Source organism: Lontra canadensis, unplaced genomic scaffold (genome assembly GCF_010015895.1).
Source record: "Lontra canadensis isolate GAN:19392208 unplaced genomic scaffold, GSC_riverotter_1.0 scaffold57, whole genome shotgun sequence".
NCBI classification, from domain to species: domain Eukaryota; kingdom Metazoa; phylum Chordata; class Mammalia; order Carnivora; family Mustelidae; genus Lontra; species Lontra canadensis.
In genome coordinates, this window is record NW_022631051.1 from 5,700,428 (window position 1) to 5,724,071 (window position 23,644).

A 23,644-nucleotide genomic window follows, 5' to 3' on the forward strand; every position below is an offset into this window, starting at 1 on the left:
GCTCAGGTCATGATCTTAGGGTCATGAGCTCAAGTTCTGTGATGGACTTGGCATTTAGTGGGGAGTCTGCTTGAGGTACTCTCTCCCTTTCCTTTCCCCTGCCTCCTGCTTGTGCATGTATGCTCGCTATCTCAACATCTTTTAAAAAATGTTAATGATTGTAGTAAAAGTATTAATGAATTTGTTTTAAAAATGTACTGAAGATTTTTTGAAGTGTTTTGAAATGGATAATCAAAGAGAAAAGGTAGGAAAAGCTTCCTTTTTCATAGTCTTAAAAGGGGGAGAAATACAGTTTAGAAAATCTGAAGTTTTGTCCAGACATCTTTATGCCCTTGCTTTTTTATAGTTAAATAGCACAACTGAATATTGGCTAATATTACTGCTTCCTAAGTACCTACTGTATATGAGAAATTTCATTTTTTTTAAATCTTGGCAACAGCTTGCAAGATGTCAACATTCTTTTGTACAGATAAGGAAATTTGGTCCTTAAAAGGTGATGGCGTTCAGTCAAGACACATAGCTCTGTTCCATACGATTTGAATCCAGATCATCTCTCAGACTCCAGAGCCCATATGCTTCCTATTTATCAAATTATCTATCAAGGTATTTCCCAGTTTCCTTACAGAGAGAAGGGGGCCTGGGTGAGACAAATAATACAGTTGTGTTTTTCTCAGCCATTAAAGATATTACCAAAGAAATAACGTTTCTTGTATGTTCTTGCAAAGATGTTTTATACACATACAAAGAAAGCTGTATGTAGAAGTATGTATACTTTTAAAAAAGACTTATTTTAAAGAGAGAGAGTTTGCACACATGAGCAGGAGGAGGGGCAGAGGGAGAGAAAGAATCTCAAAAGACTCGGCACTGAATGTGGAGCCTGACTCAGGGCTTGATATCATGAACCTGAGATCACAAACAGAGCTGAGATTGGTCACCCAGCCAGTCGACTGAGCTACCCAGGTGTCCCTAAATATGTACACATTCTATTCTAAACAGTTTCTTGTTTTTTTTTTAGTGTGGTTTTTTTTTTTTTTTTTTTAATTTTAGAGAGAGAACGTGTAATGGTGAGGGGCAGAGGGAGAGAAAGAATCCCAAGCAGACTCCCTGCTAATCGAGGATCCCGATGCAGGGCCCAGTCACATGACCCTGGGATCATGACCTGAGCCAAAATCAAGAGCTGGCTGCCCAACCAACTGAGCCATGCAAGCACCCTACTGTTCTAAACAGCTGTAATACATGGAGTGAGGGAATCTTTATTTTTTGAGCACTTGCTGGGTGCCGGGTACTGGGTCTATTTATATTTGAGAGAAGTCCTTAAAATTGGTTGCCTTGAAAAGTTGTACAAATATTTAAAAATGAAGCTTTACATAAAAGGTTATTGAGCTCAGGTCATGATCCCGGGATCCTGGGATCAAGCCCCGCGTTGGGCTCTCTGCTCGGCAGGGAGCTTGCTTCCTCCTCTCTCTCTGTCTGCCTCTCTGCCTACTTGTGATCTCTGTCTGTCAAATAAAAATAAATAAAAAATTAAAAAAAAAAAAAAGGTTATTGAAAACAAAAAATACTAGTAAAACTCATTTTGGAATTGGTTATAGAGCTACTACTGTGATGTGAGGAAGAGTGGCAGTTCATTATGAATTGAATGTTAAATTAATTCAAAACCACTACAGATCGAGAGGCAGATACTGTGACAGGTTGAGAATAAAGCTGCATACTATTGCCGTTATTTAAAAATGGGGTGTGTTTGTCAGTTATAGAAACAGCGGTTTTCTGTGACCAGGACTTTCTTTCTTCCCAATGCCCCCCTCCCCAGGACTTTCTTCCAGACCTTTTCATAAATAGGAATCTTTCACCAACCTGCCAGCGATGGGTGCCTTTAGATGAATATAGTTGGATAAGGAGCTACTAAAGAGAATAAAGAGAACTGGGAAAGAGGAGGAAAGGAAGCTCCCCTTCCCTGTACTGGGAAGAAAACTTTGTAAGGAAGATTTGTAAATTATAACTGTAGTTTTAAGATGTTGGTAATTTTAAGTAGCTTTTTTTCTGAAGTTGAAATAGTGAATCAAGAACTTTTGAATTTCTTCTTAGGAAAATTACAGGAAACAAAAGTGTGACTATAAAACTGGAGAAAAGACTCTTGAAGTCCATTTTGTTACCCTACTAGTATGGTAACAAACAATTGAAAAGCAGCAGATACCAACTAAGTTTTTCAACTTAGGTTTAGCATTTTAAGAAAATGTATATTATGAGGGGCCCTTGGGTGGCTCAGTGGGTTAAAGCCTCTGTCTTCTGCTCAGGTCATGATCGCAGGGTCCTGAGATCAAGCCCCGCATCGGGCTCTCTGCTCAGCAGGGAGCCTGCTTCTCTTCTCTTTCTCTGCCTGCCTCTCTGCCTACTTGTGATCTCTGTCTGCCAAATGGATAAATAAACTTAAAAAATTTAAAAAAGAAAATGTATATTATGAGTATATTATATGTATATTTAATATATTTATATTTAATATTTTATATATATATATATTCTTATTTGGTATTTGCCGAATTTAAATAATACTCTTATTTGGTATTTCAGTATTAATATACGTTTAAGTGTATATTAAAGAATATATTATGACATTAAATTTAGCTTTCTCAGGTTTTCCTTATGTTACTTTTTTTTAATTAAAGGACTATTTTTAAAGCAGTTTTAGGTTCAGAGCAAAATTGAGCAGAAGACAGAAAGATTTCCCATACATCCCCTATCCCCACACATGGATAGCCTCCCCAGTTATCAGCATTCCCCCTCCCCCCACCAGAGTGGTGCATGTAATGTTTGGTGACCCTACATTGACACATCATAATCACCCATTCCATAGTTTACATTAAATCTCACTCTTGGTATTGTTCATTCTGTGGGTTTGGACAGACATATAATGACCTGTATCTGTCATTATGGTATCATACAGTATTTTCACTGCCCTAAAAGTCCTTTGTGCCATTCCTGTTCTTCCTTCCCTGCATCCTCCTCTCCCCCAGCCACAGCAACTATTGATCTTTTAGCAGTTTCCATAGCTTTACTTTTTCCAGAATGTCGTGTAATAGGAATCAGTACAGTAAGTAGCCTTCTTAGCTTGGCTTCTTTCACTTAGTTAATAGGCACTTAAAATTCTTTGTCCATTTAAGATTTCACTCATTTATTTTTAGCCCCGAGTTCTATTGTCTGGGTATACCACAGTTTATTGTTCACTTACCAAAGGACATCTTGGTTGCTTTTAAGTTTCGGCAATTATGAATAAATGTAATTCTCTTAAGCTAGCTGCCATAGACATCTTTTTTTGTTTGTTTGTTTTTTTGGAGAGAGAAGGCAAGGGAAAGAAAGCTAGAGTGTGTGTGTGTGCACAAATGGGGTGGGAGGACAGAGGGTGAGGGGAACGTGGGAGGGACAAGGGCAGGGGAGAGAATCCCAAGCAGACTCCCAGCACTGAATAAGAATTCCTTTTGCTCCATATCCTTACCAACATTTTTTAAAAAAATACTTTATTTACTTATTTGACAGACAGAGATTACAAGTAGGCAGAGAGGCAGGCAGAGAGAGAGGGGGAAGCAGGCTCCCTGCTGACCTGAAAGCCCGATGTGGGGCTCGATCTCAGGACCCTGAGACCATGACCTGAGCTGAAGGCAGAGACTTAACCCACTGAGCCACACAGGCACCTCCAGCATTTGGTTTTGTCAGTGTTTTAGATTTTGGTCATTCTAATAGGTATGGTTCTTTTCTTTCTTTCTTTTGTTTTTTTTGGTATTTTTTTTTAAGTTGAGGTGTAAGTGACATATAACATTGTATTTATCTCAGGTGTACAATGTAATGATTCCATATTTGTATACATTGCAAAATGATCATAAGAAGCCTAATCAACACCCATCACCATACATAGTTACAAGAACATTTTTTTAAAGAAAAATAATTTTTTAAAAGATTTTATTTATATGAGAGAGAAAGGGAGAGAGAGACAGGCTATGAACAGGGAGGGGGCAGAGGGAGAAGCAAACTCCCCCCTTAGCAGGGAGCCCGATGTGGAGCTCCATCCCAGGACCCTGAGATCATGACCTGAATCAAAGGCAGACGTTTAACCGACTGAGCCACCTAGGCACTCCTAAAGAAAAATAATTTTTAAAAAGTCTAAATTTGTTTTATCAGGTTCATTGATTTATAATTCCCTAATGACATAATATGGAGCATTTTTCATGCTTTTCATTTATATATCATTTTTGGTGTCTTCTGGTCTTTTGTCCATTTTTAAATTGGTTTGTTTTCATATTGTTGAGTTTCAGGAGTTCTTTGTACATAACAGCCCTTCATTATATTGAAGTCCTTTATGGCTGTTTTCATTTTTGGTCGTAAGTCTCTTAATTTTTATGTTCACTCTCCCACTCTCCCTCCTTTCCCTCTCTTTTGCTTGTAAAGTATTAACTAAAGAAACTAAATTTTATGCCCTATAAATTTTGAGTCTTAATGATTGATTAAGATTTTATTTGCTTATTTTTGCAAGGCTGGTATGTGAGTCCATCAGAGCACATTAAGGTGTGGTTTCTTTTTTTGTGTGAGATCTTAGCAGCCATTGAAAATCATTGCTAGTATCCATTTTTAAATTGCTGATTAGGTGGTCATTGTCCTTCATTTCTTTGTTTATTAGGTGGAAAGTTTTGATCAAAAGAAACTTGTTGCATCAGCACTTGTTGTATAGGAAATTCAGAATAAATTTTTCCCCCTTTGTTTACCAGCTACTCTAAACAATGAGATGGTTCTCTACCATCCTTCAAAGTGACCAATGAGTTTTATTTATGAGTATCATTATGAACTCATAGATTTAAATATACTTGATATATTTTAGTTTATTGCAATTATTAATTTTTCGCTAGTGGGAGCATTTTCTAGTTGGCTTCTGAGTCCTTTCTTTTGACTTGATTCCAAACATCTTTCATAACTTTTTACTTTCTTTTATGACATGATATTTCAGCCTCATGGTGTATATGTATCCTGCTCTTAGACGTGGTGTCAGCCTAATGGGAATATCTACTAGTTCCATATATTATGTTGTTAGGTTTATACAACTTAAAAAAATGTGTATTTATGTAATGACAATTTAGTAGACATTTAAAAAAAAATCATAAAAATTGAAAGAGAAAATATTTTTATTTCACTCTTAAATAACTAAAATTAATGGTTTGCTTGTGCCTGCTGGTTACTGTGCATATTAATACTTTATAATCAGATTGGACATTACCACTCTCATTTCTTGTCTTGTGTTGATTTTCACATGGTACTTTAAAAAAAAATTGTGGCAGCTATTCCCCAAAATCCCACTTCACAAAGATATGTCATTGAAAAGAATGTTGCTCAACCTAATGTTGAAATTGAACTTCTTTTAGCTAGTAGTTTGTACAGTGTCTGACAGATGTTGGGTGCTACTGTTTGTCTCGAATTGAAAATACCCCATGGCTCCTGTATGACTTGGCTTATAATGCTCTGGGTGCCTCAGTGCATGGTTTGGGAATCATAGGCTAGCTACTTCTGCCCAGTTTCTATTGTAACCAATGGTGTGCATTTTAAGTTTATTGTTTTGTTTTATTTCTGTTTTTGTTTTGTTTTGTTTAGTAATCTCTACACCCAACATGGGGCTTGAACTCACAACCTCCAGATCAAGAGTTGCATGCTCTTTTGGCTGACTGAGCCAACCAGGTGCCCCCATAGTGTGTGTTTTTAGTTATTGTTAAGTAAAGTTTGTTGGTCCTTCCACTCTCCAGTTGAGTTCTCATTTAAGATTTATTTGTGAGTAGATTATGTGATTATGAAATGTGGAAGGAAAGAGGCCTGTCTCCCCACGCCCCTTTACAAATTCTTTTAAATATATTCTGTTTCTCTGTAAGTACCAAATGATATTTATTACAATTTTTTAAATGAGAAAACTTTTTTGTCTTCTGTATTAGAGTTACAGGTAGTGATAGCACTTTTGATTTTGTTTAAAGACAATAATCTAGTGTGGGTTTTCCCCTGATACTTAATAAACATACATACTCTTTGATTTGGACAGCTGTATGTAGGACTGAATTGTGTCCTTCCCAGTCTTTCACCTTGGAGGCAGAGGGTGGAATTATTTCCTGTATATTTTGGCTACTCATTTGCTAACACCTGACATTCTAGTTTAGTCTATTCTATTCTTCTTTCTTTCTCTCTCTTTCTTTCTTTCTTTCTTTCTCTTTTTTTCTCTTTTCTCTTTCTTTCTCCATCCCTCCCTCTCTCTCTCTCTTTCTTTTTTAAGATTTATTTATTTTAGAGAGTGCACGAGTGGGGGAAGGGGCAAGGTAGGGGGGAGCAGACTCACCACTGAGCGGGGAGCCTGATGCTGGACTCAGTCTAGGACCCTGAGATCATGGTCTGAGCTGAAACTAAGAGTTGGACACTTAACTGACTGTGCCACCTGGGCACCTTAAGGGCATCTGACATTCTAATCCTGAGTCTGAACTTTCACTTTCACTTTCACTTTCAAACTATGCTCTTTATTTTATTATTATTTTTGATATTGAAGTCTAGTTGACACAAATGTTGTATTAGTTTCATCAGTATAGTGATTCCGCAAGTCTGTATGTTACACTGTGCTCACCACAAGTGTGGCTACCATCTGTCACCACACAATGCTATTATAGTACCATCCACTCTGTTCTCTGTGCTGTACCTTTCATCCCTGTGGTTTATTCACTCCATAACTGCAAGCCTGTACCTCCTCCTCCTCTTTACTCGTTTGCTCATCCGCCCACACCCTCCCCTCTGGCCCCCATTAGTTTTGTTCTCTGTAGTTATGAATCTGTTTCTTATGTTCTTCAGATTTTGGTCTTATGTGGAGGTTGAGTTTACAGATTGCATTATGTCAATTTCCTGAATTAACTTTAGGGTTTTTTTTTTGTTTTCTTGTCATTAGTTGTATGTTAGATGTCAGCATTGAAATGGCATTCATACTTCCATTTTCACTGGAGGGAACTTCAGAATTTTACATTTTTAAATTTTCTTTTACATATATGTCTTGGCTTAGGTATATTTTTATTTTATTGTTGTTGGGTTTTTTTGTCTTATGTATATTGTTTTAGTCAGTGACACTGAGAATGTTGGGAATCTGAGTGGAAGACATGAAATCATTATGTCATTCAGTGAATTTCTGTGAGTGGCACATGCAACTCTAATTAAATGTATATTGGTTTGGATAAGCTCCTGGGGTTAGGGGAGAAACTAAAGATTAAGCCTGATAATATATAAGATGGGTACAGAAAAGAAACAACAACTCACATGAAGAGTAAAGACTCTATTTCACAGCCCTAAACAAATGTTAGTAGATTTAAAAGGACTAATTATATAACAACTGAATTGCATGGCAGTTGCTCTTTGGAGATATGCATGAGAAATTATTGTCAAGCCTGTAAATGTGAATACTAGTTTGTATTTCGTGGCCACAGGTCATAAACCTCAAACATACTATCATGCGAGGAATTTCACTGTTGATGATATGAGCTGCTTTAAACTTTATCTGCTTCATCTGAAGGATTTTATCTGTCCCATTTTGTTTATAAACTTAAAAAATTTTTTCTTGGACAACAATATTCATATTTTTTTTAAAGATTTTATTTATTTATTTGACAGAGAGAGATCACAAGTAGGCAGAGAGGCAGGCACAGAGAGAGAGGAGGAAGCAGGCTCCCCACTGAGCAGAGAACCCGATGTGGGGCTCGATCCCAGGACCCCGAGATCATGACCCGAGCCGAAGGCAGAGGCTTCAACCCACTGAGCCACCCAGGCGCCCCAACAATATTCATATTTTAAGAGAAGTCCCTTTTTCTTTTATTTATTTATTTTTAATCTTTTAAATATTTATTAGAGAGAGTGTGTGTGTATGTGTGTATGCACGTGCATGCGTGCATGCATGCAAGTTGGGGGAGAGACAGAAGGTGAGAATCGCAAGCAGACTGCCCGCTGAGCATGGAGCCCAATGTGGGGCTGTCTCAGGACCCTGAGATCATGACCTGAGCTGAAATCATTCTCAGACACTTAACTGACTGAGCCAACCAGGTGTCCCTTTTATTTGATTTTAAAATAAGATTGGCAGTATTCCTTTTTGGTAAGACATGATTTTTTCAAGTTTTTTCTTTTTTTTTTAAAATATTTTATTTATTTATTTATTTATTTATTTGACAGATGGAGGTGACAAGTAGGCAGAGAAGCAGGCAGAGAGAGGGCTCGATCCTAGGACCCATGCAGGGCTCAATCCCAGGACCCTGGGATCATGACCTGAGCTGAAGGCAGAGGCTTTAATCCACTGAGCCACCCAGGCACCCCTCAAGGTTTTTTTTTTGTTTTTTTTTTTTTTTAAGATTTTATTTATTTATTTGAGAGAGAGAGTGAGCATGAGGGGGTAAGGGTAGTGGAAGAAGTAGACTCCTCGCTCAACAGGGACTCTGATGCAGGACTCATCCCAGGACCCTGGGATCAAGACCTGAGGCAAAGACAGATGCTTAACTGACTGAGCCACCCAGGCGCCCAAGGTTTTTGTTTTAAGATTATATCAGAAAAATTTATAAGGTAGTTTAAGATATCAAATAGTACTTGGTATAGAGTTACTACAGGAGGCTGAGACTTTTGGCTGTAGAAGACCTGCCTACAAAGTCTGCTCTTGGCTGGCGTTGGAGAACTTGACTGTTAAGTTTCCTACAGTGTGTAAAACTTTTCCTAAATGAGAATAGTGGCATACTGTGTCTCAACTGTTGGTAAAAGCGGTGCGGTTTCCACTGAATACCTGCTTTCTTTCCGGGAGTCTGGAATTCTGATACGTGGTAGGCTCCACAGAGACTTTGGGCTCAGTCTAAGGAGCTGCTGGCAGACAGTACTTCACATGTTACTGTTGCTGGAAGGGAGCATTTAGCTGGTTTCTGGGATAGCACTGCAGGAGGATTCTTGGAAGCTTAAGCCTGGTGTCCTATGGACTTCTCTCCGCTTGCCTTTTCCTTTGCTGTTTTTGCTTTGTATCCTTTCATGTCATAAATCTCAGCCACAAGTATGACTCTGCCAAGTTATGTGGGTTGTGGGGTGATCTTGGAGGCCCCCCAATGCAGTACTGAAAGACTTATAGTGTAAAACCCTGTCCCATTCTGGTACACCCTCCCGCCCCCCGCAGTCTTAATTTTTTCCTTTTAGCTATTTTTTTTTGGTATTTCCTTCTTTCTTTTCTTTTCTTTTTTTTTTTTTTTTAAGATTTTATTTATTTATTTGACAGAGAGATAGAGAGTACAAGTAGGCAGAGCAGGAGAGGGAGAAGCAGACTCCCCGCTGAGCAGGGAGCCTGATGCAGGGCTCGATCCCAGAACCCTGGGATCATGACCTGAGCCAAAGGCAGCCGCTTAACCGACTGAGCCACCCAGGTTCCCTGGTAGTTCCTTATTTCTAAATGATATACTAAAACTCCTTTTTTTTTTTTTTTTTAGATAACCAGTTTTCGGGGTGGTGTATTAACTGGGTGTTACTGTAGATGACAATTTAGGTCTCATAGCCTTTCCTGAATTCTTTCCCTTTAGCACTCTGATACAGTCATGCCTATCACAGTGTTTGATTGAATCACTGTTCATTGTTTTCATTATGATGACTGGACAAATACTATATAATGCCAAGCCAGGCAGTAGGCTATTATTCTATAGTTTCATTTTCTCATCTACTTTTTTCTTTTCCTAACAGTGAATGGTTAGCTTTTATTTTCAGTTTGCTTTTCTGTTCTGTTCCTATGACAGATTTATTCCAAAAGCTCCAGCAGCTCTTTGCCAGATCTTACTGTTCTTTTCCACATGGTCAGAGGTCTGTAAATCCCATTGTCCTCGGGAGCTCTTCTTCCTCCTGCGTCACTGTGAACCGTGTCACTAGTTGGTCACAGGCCTGCTTTTCCTGGGGCTGCCTTTGCTGCTTTCCAAGGTTGCAACTCAAGTCATTGGGGTTCTTGAGAAAGTGTATGGGAAGTACCTTCTTTGAGACTGTGTGCCTGAAAATGTTCTTTATTCTACCTATATGCTTGAATGGTTGTTGGAACTAATTTTCTTTCAGAGTTTAGAAGCTGTTTTCTTTATTGTCTTTAAATTCTCAGTGTTCCTGTTAGCAAATTGTCCCTGATCCTTTGTAACTGCTCTTTCTGGAGGAATCTATTTTAGTATCCTCTTTCTATCCCATTGTGCTCTGAAACTTCCTAATGTGCCTTGGTGTGGGTCTCTTCATTTATTGTGTGGGGTGCTTAGTGGTCTCTTGTGGTCTGAGCACTCTTGTCCTTTAATTCTGAGAAAATTTCTTCATTTGAAGGACAAAATGTATTGTGGGTGCAGATACTGTTCACAAAATTTGGCATTTTCAAATAATAGGTTTATACTGGGTAGAGGATCAGTATGTAATACATTAATGAGCCAGTATTTGGATTCTCTTATTACAGATTTAGGTTGGAGAGTCTTAGTTTGCAGCTTATTTTTAAAAACTGTAAAAACAAGGAAAAACTGCTTCTGCTGAATTTTAGCTTGGTATTTATTAATAAGGAATATTTATAAAATGCTGAATTTGTTTGACTTGTAAACTAGTTCAGCAGGTTATTGGTTTTCTAGACTGGGTCTTTTTCTGTGTTGATATTATCAAGTTTAATAAACCATTAAACCATTATTGGAGTTATTCTTGAAAGCTCATTTCGGGAGAGTTTAGCAATCTTTCTTTCTTCTCTATATTATTTTGTCCTTTTGCATGGGTGAATGATTCTTATTACATATACCGATTAATACTGGTACCTGAGCAGAAAAGACTTTTTTAAGAATAATGTATATCCTAGTTCTTTGGAGAAAAACTGAATGTTTTTATGTCACTTAGTTAGGTTTGAGTCTAGTTTTGTGAAACTTTTTTTTTTTTTTTTGCTTTACCTCAATTATAACTGTGAAAGTGCTTTTTACACTTTTAACTTAGTGCTTTTTGTCAGATTCTTTTGAAGTAACATCTTTTACCTTTAGTGTAGTGCAACTCATGCATCTGCACTGTATTTTATATGCCACATACATACTTTAATATTTTAATGTTTGTGCATTATTGTGCACTTTCAGTTATTCATTATTGTGCATTATTGTGTATTTTCAATTTGTTTAACCACTTTACTACTAAGATTTTGCCTTTCCATGCCCATTTTTCCCTTCACAGATTTAAACAAATTTCTTCATTAAAAACTATGGTGATGAAAAAAACCCATTTTTTTTTTACCTGCAGTTCTCTCTGGAGAGAAATTACTCTTTTATACAGGAACCAGCCACAGGCTTTCATTTAGGAAAGATTAAAAGAGGCATTTCTATTGTGATGTGGGGCATCGGGGTGGTGGGATGTTTATGGTAGAGGTGGGAGGAGCAACATTCTCGAAAAGGAAGATCTATATTTTTTAATGACTTGTGATCACAGTCATCTCTATGTATAGCATCCATGGCTTGCTCCCTTCTGAGAGATTTTATTGAGATATAATTGATATTCAATGAAATATATAGTTTATTATGTTTTAATAAATGTGTACATACATATAGCCCATATGCCTGTTAAGATATGGCACATAGCTGTCAACCCAGAAGATTCCCTCCTGCTGTTTTGTCCTCAGTGCTTGCTTCTGCCCCATAACCCCACAACAAGTTTTTTTTTTTTTTTTTTTTTTAATTTATTTGACAGACAGAGATCACAAGTAGGCAGAGAGGCAGGCAGAGAGAGAGTAAGGGAAGCAGGCTCGATGCCGAGCAGAGAGCCTGATGTGGGGCTCGATCCCAAGACCCTGGGACCATGACCCGAGCTGAAGGCAGAGGTTTTAACCCACTGAGCCACCCAGGCGCCCCCACAACCACAGTTTTAAATTCTTTTGACAGAGGTAAGTTTCCTTGTTTCAGAACTTCACATGAACAGAATCATACATTATGTGATCTTTTGTGTCTAGGTGTGCTGACTTGAAATTCATGTTTTGTTGTGTGTATGAGTAGTTTGCTCCTTCTAAAAAATGCTAATGTTTAAAAAAATGCTAACCTGAGTATATTGTAGTTGATTTAGTCTCTTGTTGATGAAAATGTAGATGTTTCTAGTTTTTATGAATAAAGTTACTCTGATCGTAAGCCTTTGTGGATATATTTCCATTTCTTTTGGGTAAATACGCAGTAGTGGAATATAGTAGGATTTAACAAGAGATACTGCCAAACACTTCCAAAGAGGTCAAATTTTACATTCCCACCAGCAGTGTATTAAAACTTCCTGGTGTCCCACATCTATCTTCACCAGCATTAGGAATGATCTCATTCCATTTAAATTTTAGCCTTTCTAGATGGTGTTTTTGATAGTTTACTGTGGTTTTAATTTGCACTTCTTTGGTGTTTAGTGAGTTGGAGCTTTTTTCATGGGCTTCTTGACCAGTCATATATTTTTATTTGTTAATTGTTTTCCCAACTATTTTGCCCATTTTTTTTCCTGGATTGTTTACCTTTTTATTATTGAATTGTAAGAAGTTCTTTATATATTATGGATATACATTTTTTGTCAGGTATATATTCTGTAAATGTCTTTTCCAATATTGGCTTGACTTCATTTTCTTAATAGTGTTTTTTAATGAACAGAAGGTTTTACTTTTCATAAGGTCCAATTTTTCCATCTTTAATATTATAGTTAATGTTTTCTGGTTGTGACTAGGAAATTCTTAGCCTGACATCTTAAAAATCTGTTTTTCTTTAGAAGTTTTATAGTTATTAACTTTGAAATTTTATGTATATGATTTATCATGAATTACATTTTATGTATGAAATGTGACAGAGTGTCTTGAGCTTCTCTTTTTTTCCATACGGTTATCCAACATCATTTGTTGAAGACTTTCCTTTCCTGCATGAATACCTTTGGAACCTTTATTGAGAATCAATTGACTGCATACATGTGGGTCTCATTCAGAATTTTGTTTGGTTCTACCAACCTATTTGTCTTTCTGTACTCCAATACCATGCCATCTTGATTACTTTAGCTTTAATAACTGCACTTTTCAAGATGGTTATGGCTGTTCTGTTTTGTGCATTTCTAAAATTTTAGGATCAGCTTGTCAGTTTCTTTTGAAAAGCTTGTTTTTTTTTCCCCCCTTATTGATGTATAACTTACATGTTGTAAGGTGCACCCAGTTGGAAGTGTACAGTTCTTTGTGGTTTGGCAGTTGTGAATACCTATGAAACCATCACCACGATCATGATGTAGAACACTTTATCATCCCCACATTCTCTTGTACTTCTTTGCATTCACTTTTCTGGCTGACCACGTCTGTCCCAGGAGCACCTTTGATTGGCGTTCCATCACTACACATTAGTTTTGCTTGTTTTAGAATTCCATATATATGGACTAATGCAGTGTGTGTTCTTTTGTGTCTGGTTCTTTGGTTCATTGTTTTTGATACTCATGTTGTGTTTATCAGTAATTCACTCCTTTTTATTGCTGAATAATATTTCATCAGGATGTATGATAATTTGTTAATTTTCGCTTGTTGATAGATATTGGGGTCATCTCCAGTTTTTGTCTGTCATAAATAAAGGTACTGTGAACTTTCATTGACAAGTCTTTGTGTGTGCTTACATTCTCATTTCTCTTGAGAGTGGAATTGTTAGGTGATAGAAGTATATATTGGGATACCCGGGTGGCTCAGTCATTAAGTGTCTGCCTTTAGCTCAGGTCATGATCCCAGGGTCCTGGGATTGAGCCCTGCATCGGGCTCCTTGCTCAGTTGGCAGCCTGCTTCTCCCTCTGCCTGCTGCTCCCCCTGCTTGTGCTCTCTCTCTCTCTCTCTCTCTGACAAATAAATAAATAAATAAATTTTTTTTAAAAAGTGTATGTTAATTTTATAGGAAACTAATAAGTACTTTTCCAAAGTGACTATGTAGTTTTACCTTACTGTCAGTAACAGATGAGAATACCAGTTGCTGCACATTCATGTCAACCCTTGGTACTGCCAGTCCTTTTAATGTTAGTGGTTGTGTAGTAGGTTTGTAGGAAATAATGTGGTTTTAATGTACTTTTTAAAAAAGATTTATTTATTTATTTATTTATTTATTTAACAAATAGAGAGACAGCCAGAGAGGGAACACAGGCAGGGGAAGTGGGAGAGGGAGAAGCTGGCTTCCCACTGAGCAGGGAGCCCAATGCAGGGCTCTATCCCAGGACCTCTGGATCATGACCTGAGCTGCGGTAGGTGGATGCTTAATGCCTCAGCCAACCAGGCACCCCGACTTTGCATTTTCTTAAAGAGTATAATGATATTGAGCATTGTTTCATGTGCTTTTTCATTGTGTATTTTCTTTGGTGAAGTATCTGTATCTTTTGCTTGCTGTTATTATTTGCTCATTATTTTGTGATTGGTTTGTCTTATTGATTTGTAAGATAATATGTACCTTCTAGGTTGTATGTATACACATTCATTTTTTTTCTAAAGAAATGAGTTCTTTGTCAGATTTATATATTACAAATATTTTCATCCAGTACGTGGATTGTTGTTTAATTTTCCTAATTTAATTTTCTTTCAATGTGTAGATGGTTTAGCTTTTGATGAAATCTCATTTATCACTTTGTTCTTTTATGGTTTGTGCTTTGTGCTTTTTGTGTTCCCCCTGAGATATTTTTGCCTGTATTTGCTTGTTTTGTCGTTTACTGAGAGTTCTGAGATAAATGGGGATTTGTCTGTTTCTCTCTTTGTAGTTCTGTCAGTTTTGCTTCATGTATTTGGAGTTCTGTTATGAGGCATGTACGTGTATAGAATTGCGTCGTTTGTGATTGTGGGGAGGTCCTTTATTTCTGGCAGGGCTTCTTGTATTGCAATTTATCGTCTGGTATTGCAGTCACTCCACTTTTCTGACGTTATGGGTTTGTATGGTGTATCTTTACCATTCGTTTACTTTTAACCTCTCTGTATAATAATTATCTTTAAAGTAGATCTCTTATAAACAGTGTATCACTGAATCCTGCTTTTTTGTGCAGTCTGATTTTCTCTGCCTTTTTATTGGACTGCTTAGTTCATTGCCTATAGTGTAATTACTGGTTTTAGTTCTATATTGCAATTTGTTTTCTGTGTAATTAATCTTTTCTTTGGAGGTTTTCTTTTCCTCCTTTGCTTCTGGCTTCCAAGTGTGGTCTCCATTGACACTGAGGTGGGGTGGCCTCATTACCGCTGGGTGATGCTGAAAATTCTGACTCTTCTCTAGGCCTCCTCTGAGACTACCCAGCAGGAGTGGAGTGGGGCTCTTAGTTACTTAAGTTTGGGATGGAAGTCCAGATCCTTCACATGGTCTCCATTAACACCCTTGCAAGAGCAGAGTACTCCTAGCAGCTGGCAGGTGTGGAAGGCCCAGCTCCCCACCTGGGGCACCCCTTTAGGGTGCAACTCTCATCTCCTTCTTACTGGTGCGATTAGGGGCAGGGCTACAGATTTTTCTGGTGTTTGCCTGGAGCTATTTACTAACTCCACTATTATCTTAAATGTTTTCTGGGATGTAGAGGCAAGAAGAAAACTCTGGAAACTCCCAACTCTGTTCTCAGAATCCTGAGGCACCTGGGTGGCTCAGTGGGTTAAAGCCTTTACCTTCGGCTCAGGTCCTGATCCTGGGGTCCTGGGATGAGCCCCAAATCGAGGCTCTCTGCTCAGCGGGGAGCCTGCTTCCCTCTCTCTCTCTGCCTGCCTCTCTGCCTACTTGTGATCTCTCTCTGTCAAATAAATAAATAAAATCTTAAAAAAAAAAAAAATCCTGAGGTCCCTAACCACCAGCCTTCTTATCTGTCAGTCTTATTGTCTTTTTTTTTTTTTAACTAATATTCAGGATTTTTAGTTGTACTTACCAAGAGGAGTAGGGATAAGTGTTCTTTTTTCAAAACTTTACAAATTTACATCAGTTCTTCTGTTGCCTTAGAAGTAGGAATTTCTAATATTTGTTTTATTTTCTTACCTTAGGCTACTTATACTCAAATTTACCAGGGACCTTCTAGGGCTGCTTCTGCCCATTTATTTGGTGAAGTGGCTCCTCCAGTGCTCCCGTGTGTCCTAATGGAAGCATATTAATGTTTTAAAATCATTGTGCACTCAGGCCTTCACCCTTCATGTATGCTGTTAGCTGCTGCCCTTCCTTCTACTCATTCCCAACTCTTGGGGAGGCAAGTCAACAAATATTTGTCTTAAGTAGTTTTTGCAAGATAATCTGTTGAACGCTTTATGGGGAAACCTGTCTTCTCCACCAGACTAGGCTGGAAACTGAGTAATGATAACAAATGAACTGGGAGAACGTGTGTGTGTGTGTGTGTGTGTGTGTGTAGACATAGGTTACAAAATTCTGTAGGACAGGAGAGAACAACCCAAATCTGTGTGGCGTTTGGTTGTACATATTCCTGCCCTTACTCCTCTTACTGCCAGTTTTGCTGCTTGCTGGCTTTGGAATTAGGACTCGGCTACGTCAAGGCTGACGTCTTCAGCTGGGCTCTCAGTTGGCATTCAGTCAGAACCCACCTCGTCTTTCCATGCCTTTCCTGCCCTTCCCAGGAACTGCTCCCATCAGAGCAGGCTTGCTGCCATCCCACAAATAAGCCCTGTGTTCCTGCCTGTGTCTGTACCACGCCATTCCTCCTGGCATGCATGTCCTCTGCTCTGCATGGTCGACACGAAGGGCAGTGTAATGGGAAGAGTGGATGCTTTCAGGGTAGATCCCAGTTTTCCTTCTTGCTGTGTGACTTAGGGTAAGTCACTGTGACCCACTCCTGTTTGTGAACATGGAAAAGTACTTCTTTTCTCACAGGATGTACTAAGTTTAGTTAATGTATGTGAATGTTGCTGAAGCCACAGGAATTCAAATAAAATTTGGGTTCCATTGCTTTGTTTCCTTAATTAAAATGTAAGGCAAAGGGTTCACTTCTAGTCTTTGTCTCATCGGCAGTACACAGTATGTTAAGAACATGGAAAAAACTGGGGCACCTGGGTGGCTCAGTGGGTTAAGCCGCTGCCTTCGGCTCAGGTCATGATCTCAGGGTCCTGCGATTGAGCCCCGCATCGGGCTCTCTGCTCAGCAGGAAGCCTGTTTCCCTTCCTCTCTCTCTGCCTGCCTCTCTGCCTACTTGTGATCTCTCTCTGTCAAATAAATAAATAAAATCTTTAAAAAAAAAAAAAAAAAGAACATGGAAAAAACTAATTAGTTCATTAAGTAAATGTTTGAGTACCTCCTGTAATGCCTGTGTTGTGTTAAATGCTGGAACTTACAAATTTGCTGGACAGAACAGATGGGTGCCCAGGCAATTAAAACAGCACAGGGCTTGCCGTGCCGGAGGTGTGTTTCGGAGATTTTGGGAGCATGGAAAAGGAGTGATGAGGGAGGATTCCTGGATAAAATGTTGCTGGTAATTGTTCCTTTTTTTTTTTTTTTTTAAAGAACAGCTTTATTTAGGTATAATTTACATATCATAAGATCTGCCCACTTTAAGTGTGTAATTCAGTGATTTTTAGTAAATCAACCAGTTTGTTGTAACCTTTACCACCATCCAAATCTAGGCTGTTTCCATCACTTCAAAAAGATTCTTCATACCCATTTTTAGGCATCATGGTGACGGATAAGTGTGCATTGGCCATGCAGAAGTGCGGGCAGGAGGGCGGGCTCCTCTGCAATGAAGACAATGTGCACAAAGCCAGGGGAGCATAAGACAAAATGGCTCAGTGTGGAAGGAATGCCTATTAGCAGGTTTATTTCTGTAGTTTACAGCTGTGCTCTTCCTGGCAGCTGTGTTCTGGCTTCCCTGGTCCTTGGAGCTTAGTTTCCTCACCTGTAATGTGTAACTGTTAGGCTGCTGGGCTCTAGCTCTGCCTAAACTCTCAAATCCTGTGATCGTCAACACTTGTGATACCTTTGGGGGGCCTGGATGGCTCAGTGGGTTAGGCCTCTGCCTTCAGCTCAGGTCATGATCTCAGGGTCCTGGGATGGAGCCCCGCATCGGGCTCTCTGCTTGGCGGGGAGCCTGCTTCCCTTCCTCTCTCTTTGCCTGCCTCTCTGCCTACTTGTGATCTCTCCTTGCTGTCCAATAAATAAGTAAAATCTTAAAAAGCAAACAAACAAACTTACGATGCCTTTGGTTGAAAAGAAAACCTGTTCTTCTAAAAAAAAAAAAAGCCAAACAAAAACAAAATTAGAGTAATGCTTACAGATCCTTTAATGGAACTTTCTGCTCTTTTTTATGTTTTCCTGATTATGTGAGCAATAGTGCATCGTGGGTAGAAAAATTGTGAAATGCAGGAAGATAGGAAGAAAACATAGGTCACCTATGATCTTATCATTCAGAGATAATTGTTATTAACATTCTCTTGTTCTTATGAGTTTTTTTTTTTTTTTTTTTTTTTTTTTAAAAAAAAGAGAATGTGCATGTGCGTGAGCAGGAAGAGGGAGAGAGAATCCCAAACAGGCTAGGCATCCAGTGCAGAGCCTGACCCAGGGCTTGATCTCTCAACACTGAGATCATGACCTGACCCATCAGACGCTTAACCGACTGAGCCACCCAGGCACCCCTGTTTTTACGAATTTTTTTTTTACATTATGTTTATATACTTCAGTATTGATATTGTGCTGTAAAGTTGTTTTCCCCCACATTATTAAATAGTATTAAAAATGTGATTTTAAATACTGCATGATTTTTATGAAATTAAAAAAACACGGCCTGTGCATTTTTTAAAACAACCATAGTAATAAAAATAATAAAAGAACACAGTAAGTTTCAGACTATGTAGAAGGAATTAAAAAAAAAATCTCTCTTCCTCCTGTTGTTACCATTTCAGGAGTTAACAGTAGTTAACTGTTTCTTTAATGCTTTCATAAATTGTATGTATTAATTTGTATTCCATTATGTGGATAAGTCATAATTTAACTGATCTTTTATAGATAGCCATTAAGATCATTACGTTTTTGCTTTTACAGTGTTGAAGTAAATATTTTCAGGTGCATGTCTTTGAATTCTTGTAAAAGTATATCAGGAGGATTCCTAAAAAGAATGAGTGGATCAGAGAGTACATTTTGTATTTTGGTATATATTGCCAAATTGCATTTCAAAAAAGACTGCTAATTTATACTTATATTATTAGTAGATATTCTCATGAGTCCCTCTCTGTTTGTATCTTTACAAATATTTGGTATTATATACTATTTTGTTCTTTACAGTCTGATGTTAGAAAATTGGTAACTTACTGTTTTATTTTATGGTTTAAAAATGAGAATTGTACTTGGGGGTCCCTGGCTGGCTCAGTGGCTTAAGCCTCTGCCTTCAAGCTTAGGTCATGTTCTCAGGGTCCTGGGATGGAGCTCCACATCGGGCTCTCTGCTCATCAGGGAATCTGCTCCCCCCCCCCCCCCCCCTGCTGCCTGCCTCTTTGCCTACTTGTGATCTCTCTCTCTCTTTCTCTCTCTGTCAAATAAATAAATAAATAAATAATCAATCTTTTAAAAAATTAGAATTGTACTTGAACATTATTTTCTTATGATATTAGTCATTTTTCTATGAGTTACATCATATCCTTTGTGTAGGTATCTTGATTTGTTCATATTTTTATTGATTTGTAAGAACTCTTTGCAGTTTAAAGAACTTAGCTGTTGCAAATTGCAATTTAAAAAAAATTTTTTTTTCTTATATTTGCTTGTCTTGACTGTGTTCATGGTCAGAAAAGGTCTTGTCGGGGCGCCTGGGTGGCTCAGTGGGTTAAAGCCTCTGCCTTCAGCTCAGGTCATGATCTCAGGGTCCTGGGATCGAGCCCAACATCGGGCTTTCTGCTCAGCGGGGAGCCTGCTTCCCTTTCTCTCTCTCTGCCTGCCTCTTTGCTTACTTGTGATCTGTCTGTCAAATAAATAAATAAAATCTTTAAAAAAAATTAAAAAAAAATCAATTAAAAAAAAAAGAAAAGGTCTTGTCATTTAGGGCTTGTGGATTTTTTAGATTGCAAAATAACCTTAAAAGTAACTGCAAAGAGAAACAAGTGATCCTAATAGTTTTCCAAATGAATATCATAAGTATATTAATGAGGAATAAGAACTAATCCAAGTAACTTTTGAAACTGTATGTGGACTGTAACCTCTAAGGAAGAAAAAGTGAACAAATCTTGAGTTCTTACTGTGTTTGTCCTTTGTAGTGTCCATTCTAGTGAATCTATTTTGTTTGTATTTTAGGATTGAGCAATAAGGGCTCCCTTGTTGCTTTCAACAAAATTGCAGTACAAAATAAAATAGTTATTATCAACACAGAAATGACTTAATATCATGCAATATAGAATTTAAGCATCTGTTATTGTGTGAATCATCAAATATATCACTACAGCTATTGTAAATTTTAATAATGATTCTGAACTATTCATGCATAGCTATATAAGTTGTTTTTATAATTTATTATTTATAGTTGTTTGTTCATAACCTTAAAGAAAATAGTAAGATTTATGTAGCCACCAAAATGAAACCCCTTACAATGGGGGACTTCTTTGTAAAAGAAACTCTGTATACTACTTTGAGAACTCTGATTTTCATTTGGTTTATTTTTCTAGTACTTAAGCTAGGTGGTGCTTTCTACAAAAGCTCTTTGAGGATTGAAATGTTTGATGAATGGAATATAACTTGAGATGATAAAATGAATGAATATTTCTAAAGAGGGGTCATGAAGAGAAATATTTTTGATTTGTAATGCAAGATTACTCACCATGTTTTGTGTGTGTTTGGTGCTTTTGTGTTTTGGTTGGTGTTGATGACCTTTTTCCCTTATGTGCAGGTGTAATGGATAGGTAACAGAGAAACCCTCTTCACTGTCTCATCAGGGAGGCAGAATGACTGAGTGCTTCCTGCCCCCCACCAGCAGCCCCAGTGAACACCGCAGGGTGGAGCATGGCAGTGGTCTTACCCGAACCCCCAGCTCTGAGGAGATCAGCCCTACTAAGTTCCCTGGATTGTACCGCACCGGCGAGCCCTCGCCTCCCCATGACAGCCTCCATGAACCTCCTGACATAGTATCTGATGATGAGAAAGACCATGGGAAGAAAAAAGGAAAATTTAAGAAAAAAGAAAAAAGGAGTAAGTGCCATTTTTCTCTATGCTTTTGATATGTTTTAGATAAACTCTTACTCTGATCCCTTACCTGCTGTCTTCTGGAATATGTCCAAAGACTCTTGTTTGACATTCTCTGTTCTTTACTTTTCTGGGTCTCAATTTTTGTATATTAGAGTTGTATTTTAGGGTCCTATTCTTGTGAATAAAAATACCAAGTTTCCACAAATGGTAAAGTTTTTTGGTAGAAGTTTCTTATATTGGTTATTTTAAATAATGTATAAGAAGTAGATATTGGAATTTTACTTTACTTTCTTGGCTAGGTTGTGTAAGCCATTTGGGGTACTACACTTCATTGGAACTGTGAAAAAAGTAGTTATTTGTTTGTCTTAAGCAAATACCATAATGCATTCTATTTATAGTTCCTATTCAGTAGGAAAGGTGGGTTGTTTAAGCATAGCTCTTTAGTATGTTAAAAGCAGATCAGTTGAGTTATTTCAAGTATTGCTTTATTTTGAATTTTATGGTATTTTTAAGTTAATTTGTTTTTTGAAGCATAACACTGAGGTAGAATGGACACATTGTGTATAACTTGAATGAGATATCGCAAAATGGATATATGTCCTTGTAATTAGAAGCATTTGGAAATAGAGTCTTATCAGCACCCTAGAAATTCCCTTCCATTATCCCTTCAAAGGGAATCCCCCACCCTTCCCAGAGGTAAAGCTTCTTTCAATATAGCTTGAAACTGCCTGATTTTGAATTTATAAAAATTAAGCATATTTCCTTTTGCATCTAGTTTCTTCTGCCCAGAGTTACATCTGTTAGAGTCATCCATGTTGTTTAACGTGACAGTAATTAGTTCATTTTTTATTGCCTGATTTTGTTTCGTTGCATTAATATACTAGAATGTACTCTGCTGTTATTGGTCATTTGGTTGTTTGCCTTCTTTGACTCATGAATAGGGCTTCTGTGAGTGTCACAGGTGTTTATACATTTCTGTTGTGTGTGCCTGCGATTGGAGTTCCTCTCTTATAGGCCATGCTCATTTTAGCAGTAGTAGATCATGCAAAAACAGTTTTCCAAAGTGGTTGTACCAGTTTACACTCACACCAGCATTGTCTGAGAACTGCATTGGCTTTATATCATGGTATCATGCCCTCCATGTTCCCGCCCTTCTGATTGTAGTATTTTAAATAGAGTGTCATTTGTGAAATAGTTTTTTATCTTTGTTATGAAATAGCTTTTAAGGCAGCTGGCTAAAGAAAAGAATAGGAGAATTATATTTGGAGGCAACAAAACCAAGCTAGGATAGTTCTAATATGATACAAAGCGTCAGTGTGGAAACCAGGGCTCGTGATGCTGGGAAATGGGTGGATGCATCGGCCACCACCCAGAGGCGAGGGAATCTCCTGGCTCTGTCCTTCATCCACCTGAGGCTTCAGTCCCTGCTCCAGTCTCCAGAAGGAACTTAACAAGATAGTGACAGGAGGGTGGGGTGTGATAGGGGAAGTACCAGAGCCTCCAAACACCAGTGCCATTTGTGTCATGGTGTCAGACTGCTTCAAATTACAGGGACCAAATGTGTGAAAAAAATCTAAAGTAAGTACGAGCACATTGTCAGATGATGAGAAAAAGCTCTATTATATTATATTTCATTAGCCCTCTCTGTAGATCCTTTGTTGTGTATTCATAATACTTGGTTTGCCAAAACTCTACCTAAAACCAGTCGTAAAGGTAACTGGTCCTCTGCATTTCCCTCTCTTGTGGTCAGGAGATGTCACTGCCTCATCTCCTTTGACCCGAGAAGAAACCTGTTTCATTACTGGCAGTACCCAGGAGGCACTGGCCAGGAGTGAAAAGCGAGGTAGCCAGTGCCCGGTAGCACTTTTTTTTAGGTCCTGTTTTTAGGAAGTTTATGGCCGGGTTGACATTAAAAGATAGATGACTTCTATTTCCTGTACTTCGTCGGCAGCTGAAGGCTATGCTGCCTTTCAGGAAGATAGCTCTGGAGATGAAGCTGAAAGTCCTTCCAAAATGAAAAGGTCCAAGGGAATCCATGTTTTTAAGAAGCCCAGCTTTTCTAAAAAGAAAGAGAAGGATTTTAAAATAAAAGAGAAACCCAAAGAGGAAAAACATAAAGAAGAAAAGCACAAAGAAGAGAAACATAAAGAGAAGAAGTCGAAAGACTTGACAGCAGCTGATGTTGTTAAACAGTGGAAGGAAAAGAAGAAAAAGAAGAAGCCAATTCAGGAGCCAGAGGTGCCTCAGATGGATGTCCCCAATCTCAAGCCCATTTTCGGAGTTCCCCTGACTGATGCAGCTGAGCGGACCATGATGTACGACGGCATCCGGCTGCCGGCGGTGTTCCGCGAGTGCGTGGATTATGTGGAGAAGTACGGCATGAAGTGTGAAGGCATCTACAGAGTGTCAGGTACTGGGGACATGCACTCCTCTTGGGTGGTCTGAAAATTCACTTCTGTTTTTCACAGGAAGGAGAATGATCGACTTGTGAGGAAAATTGTGGCATGGGTCCTAAG

At 38.3% G+C, this 23,644-nt stretch overlaps 1 protein-coding gene across 1 annotated transcript in view; it reads left to right on the top strand.

Annotated features, from left to right (window-relative positions):
• RALBP1 (ralA binding protein 1) overlaps nucleotides 1–23,644 on the top strand; it is a 57,632-nt gene that overhangs the window by 12,183 nt on the left and 21,805 nt on the right. The window contains exons 2-3 of the mRNA XM_032875760.1: nucleotides 20,833–21,131; nucleotides 23,080–23,538. Of these exons, the coding sequence (XP_032731651.1) occupies nucleotides 20,888–21,131; nucleotides 23,080–23,538 (703 nt within the window). The 5' untranslated portion in view covers nucleotides 20,833–20,887. The remainder of the gene's footprint in view (nucleotides 1–20,832; nucleotides 21,132–23,079; nucleotides 23,539–23,644) is intronic.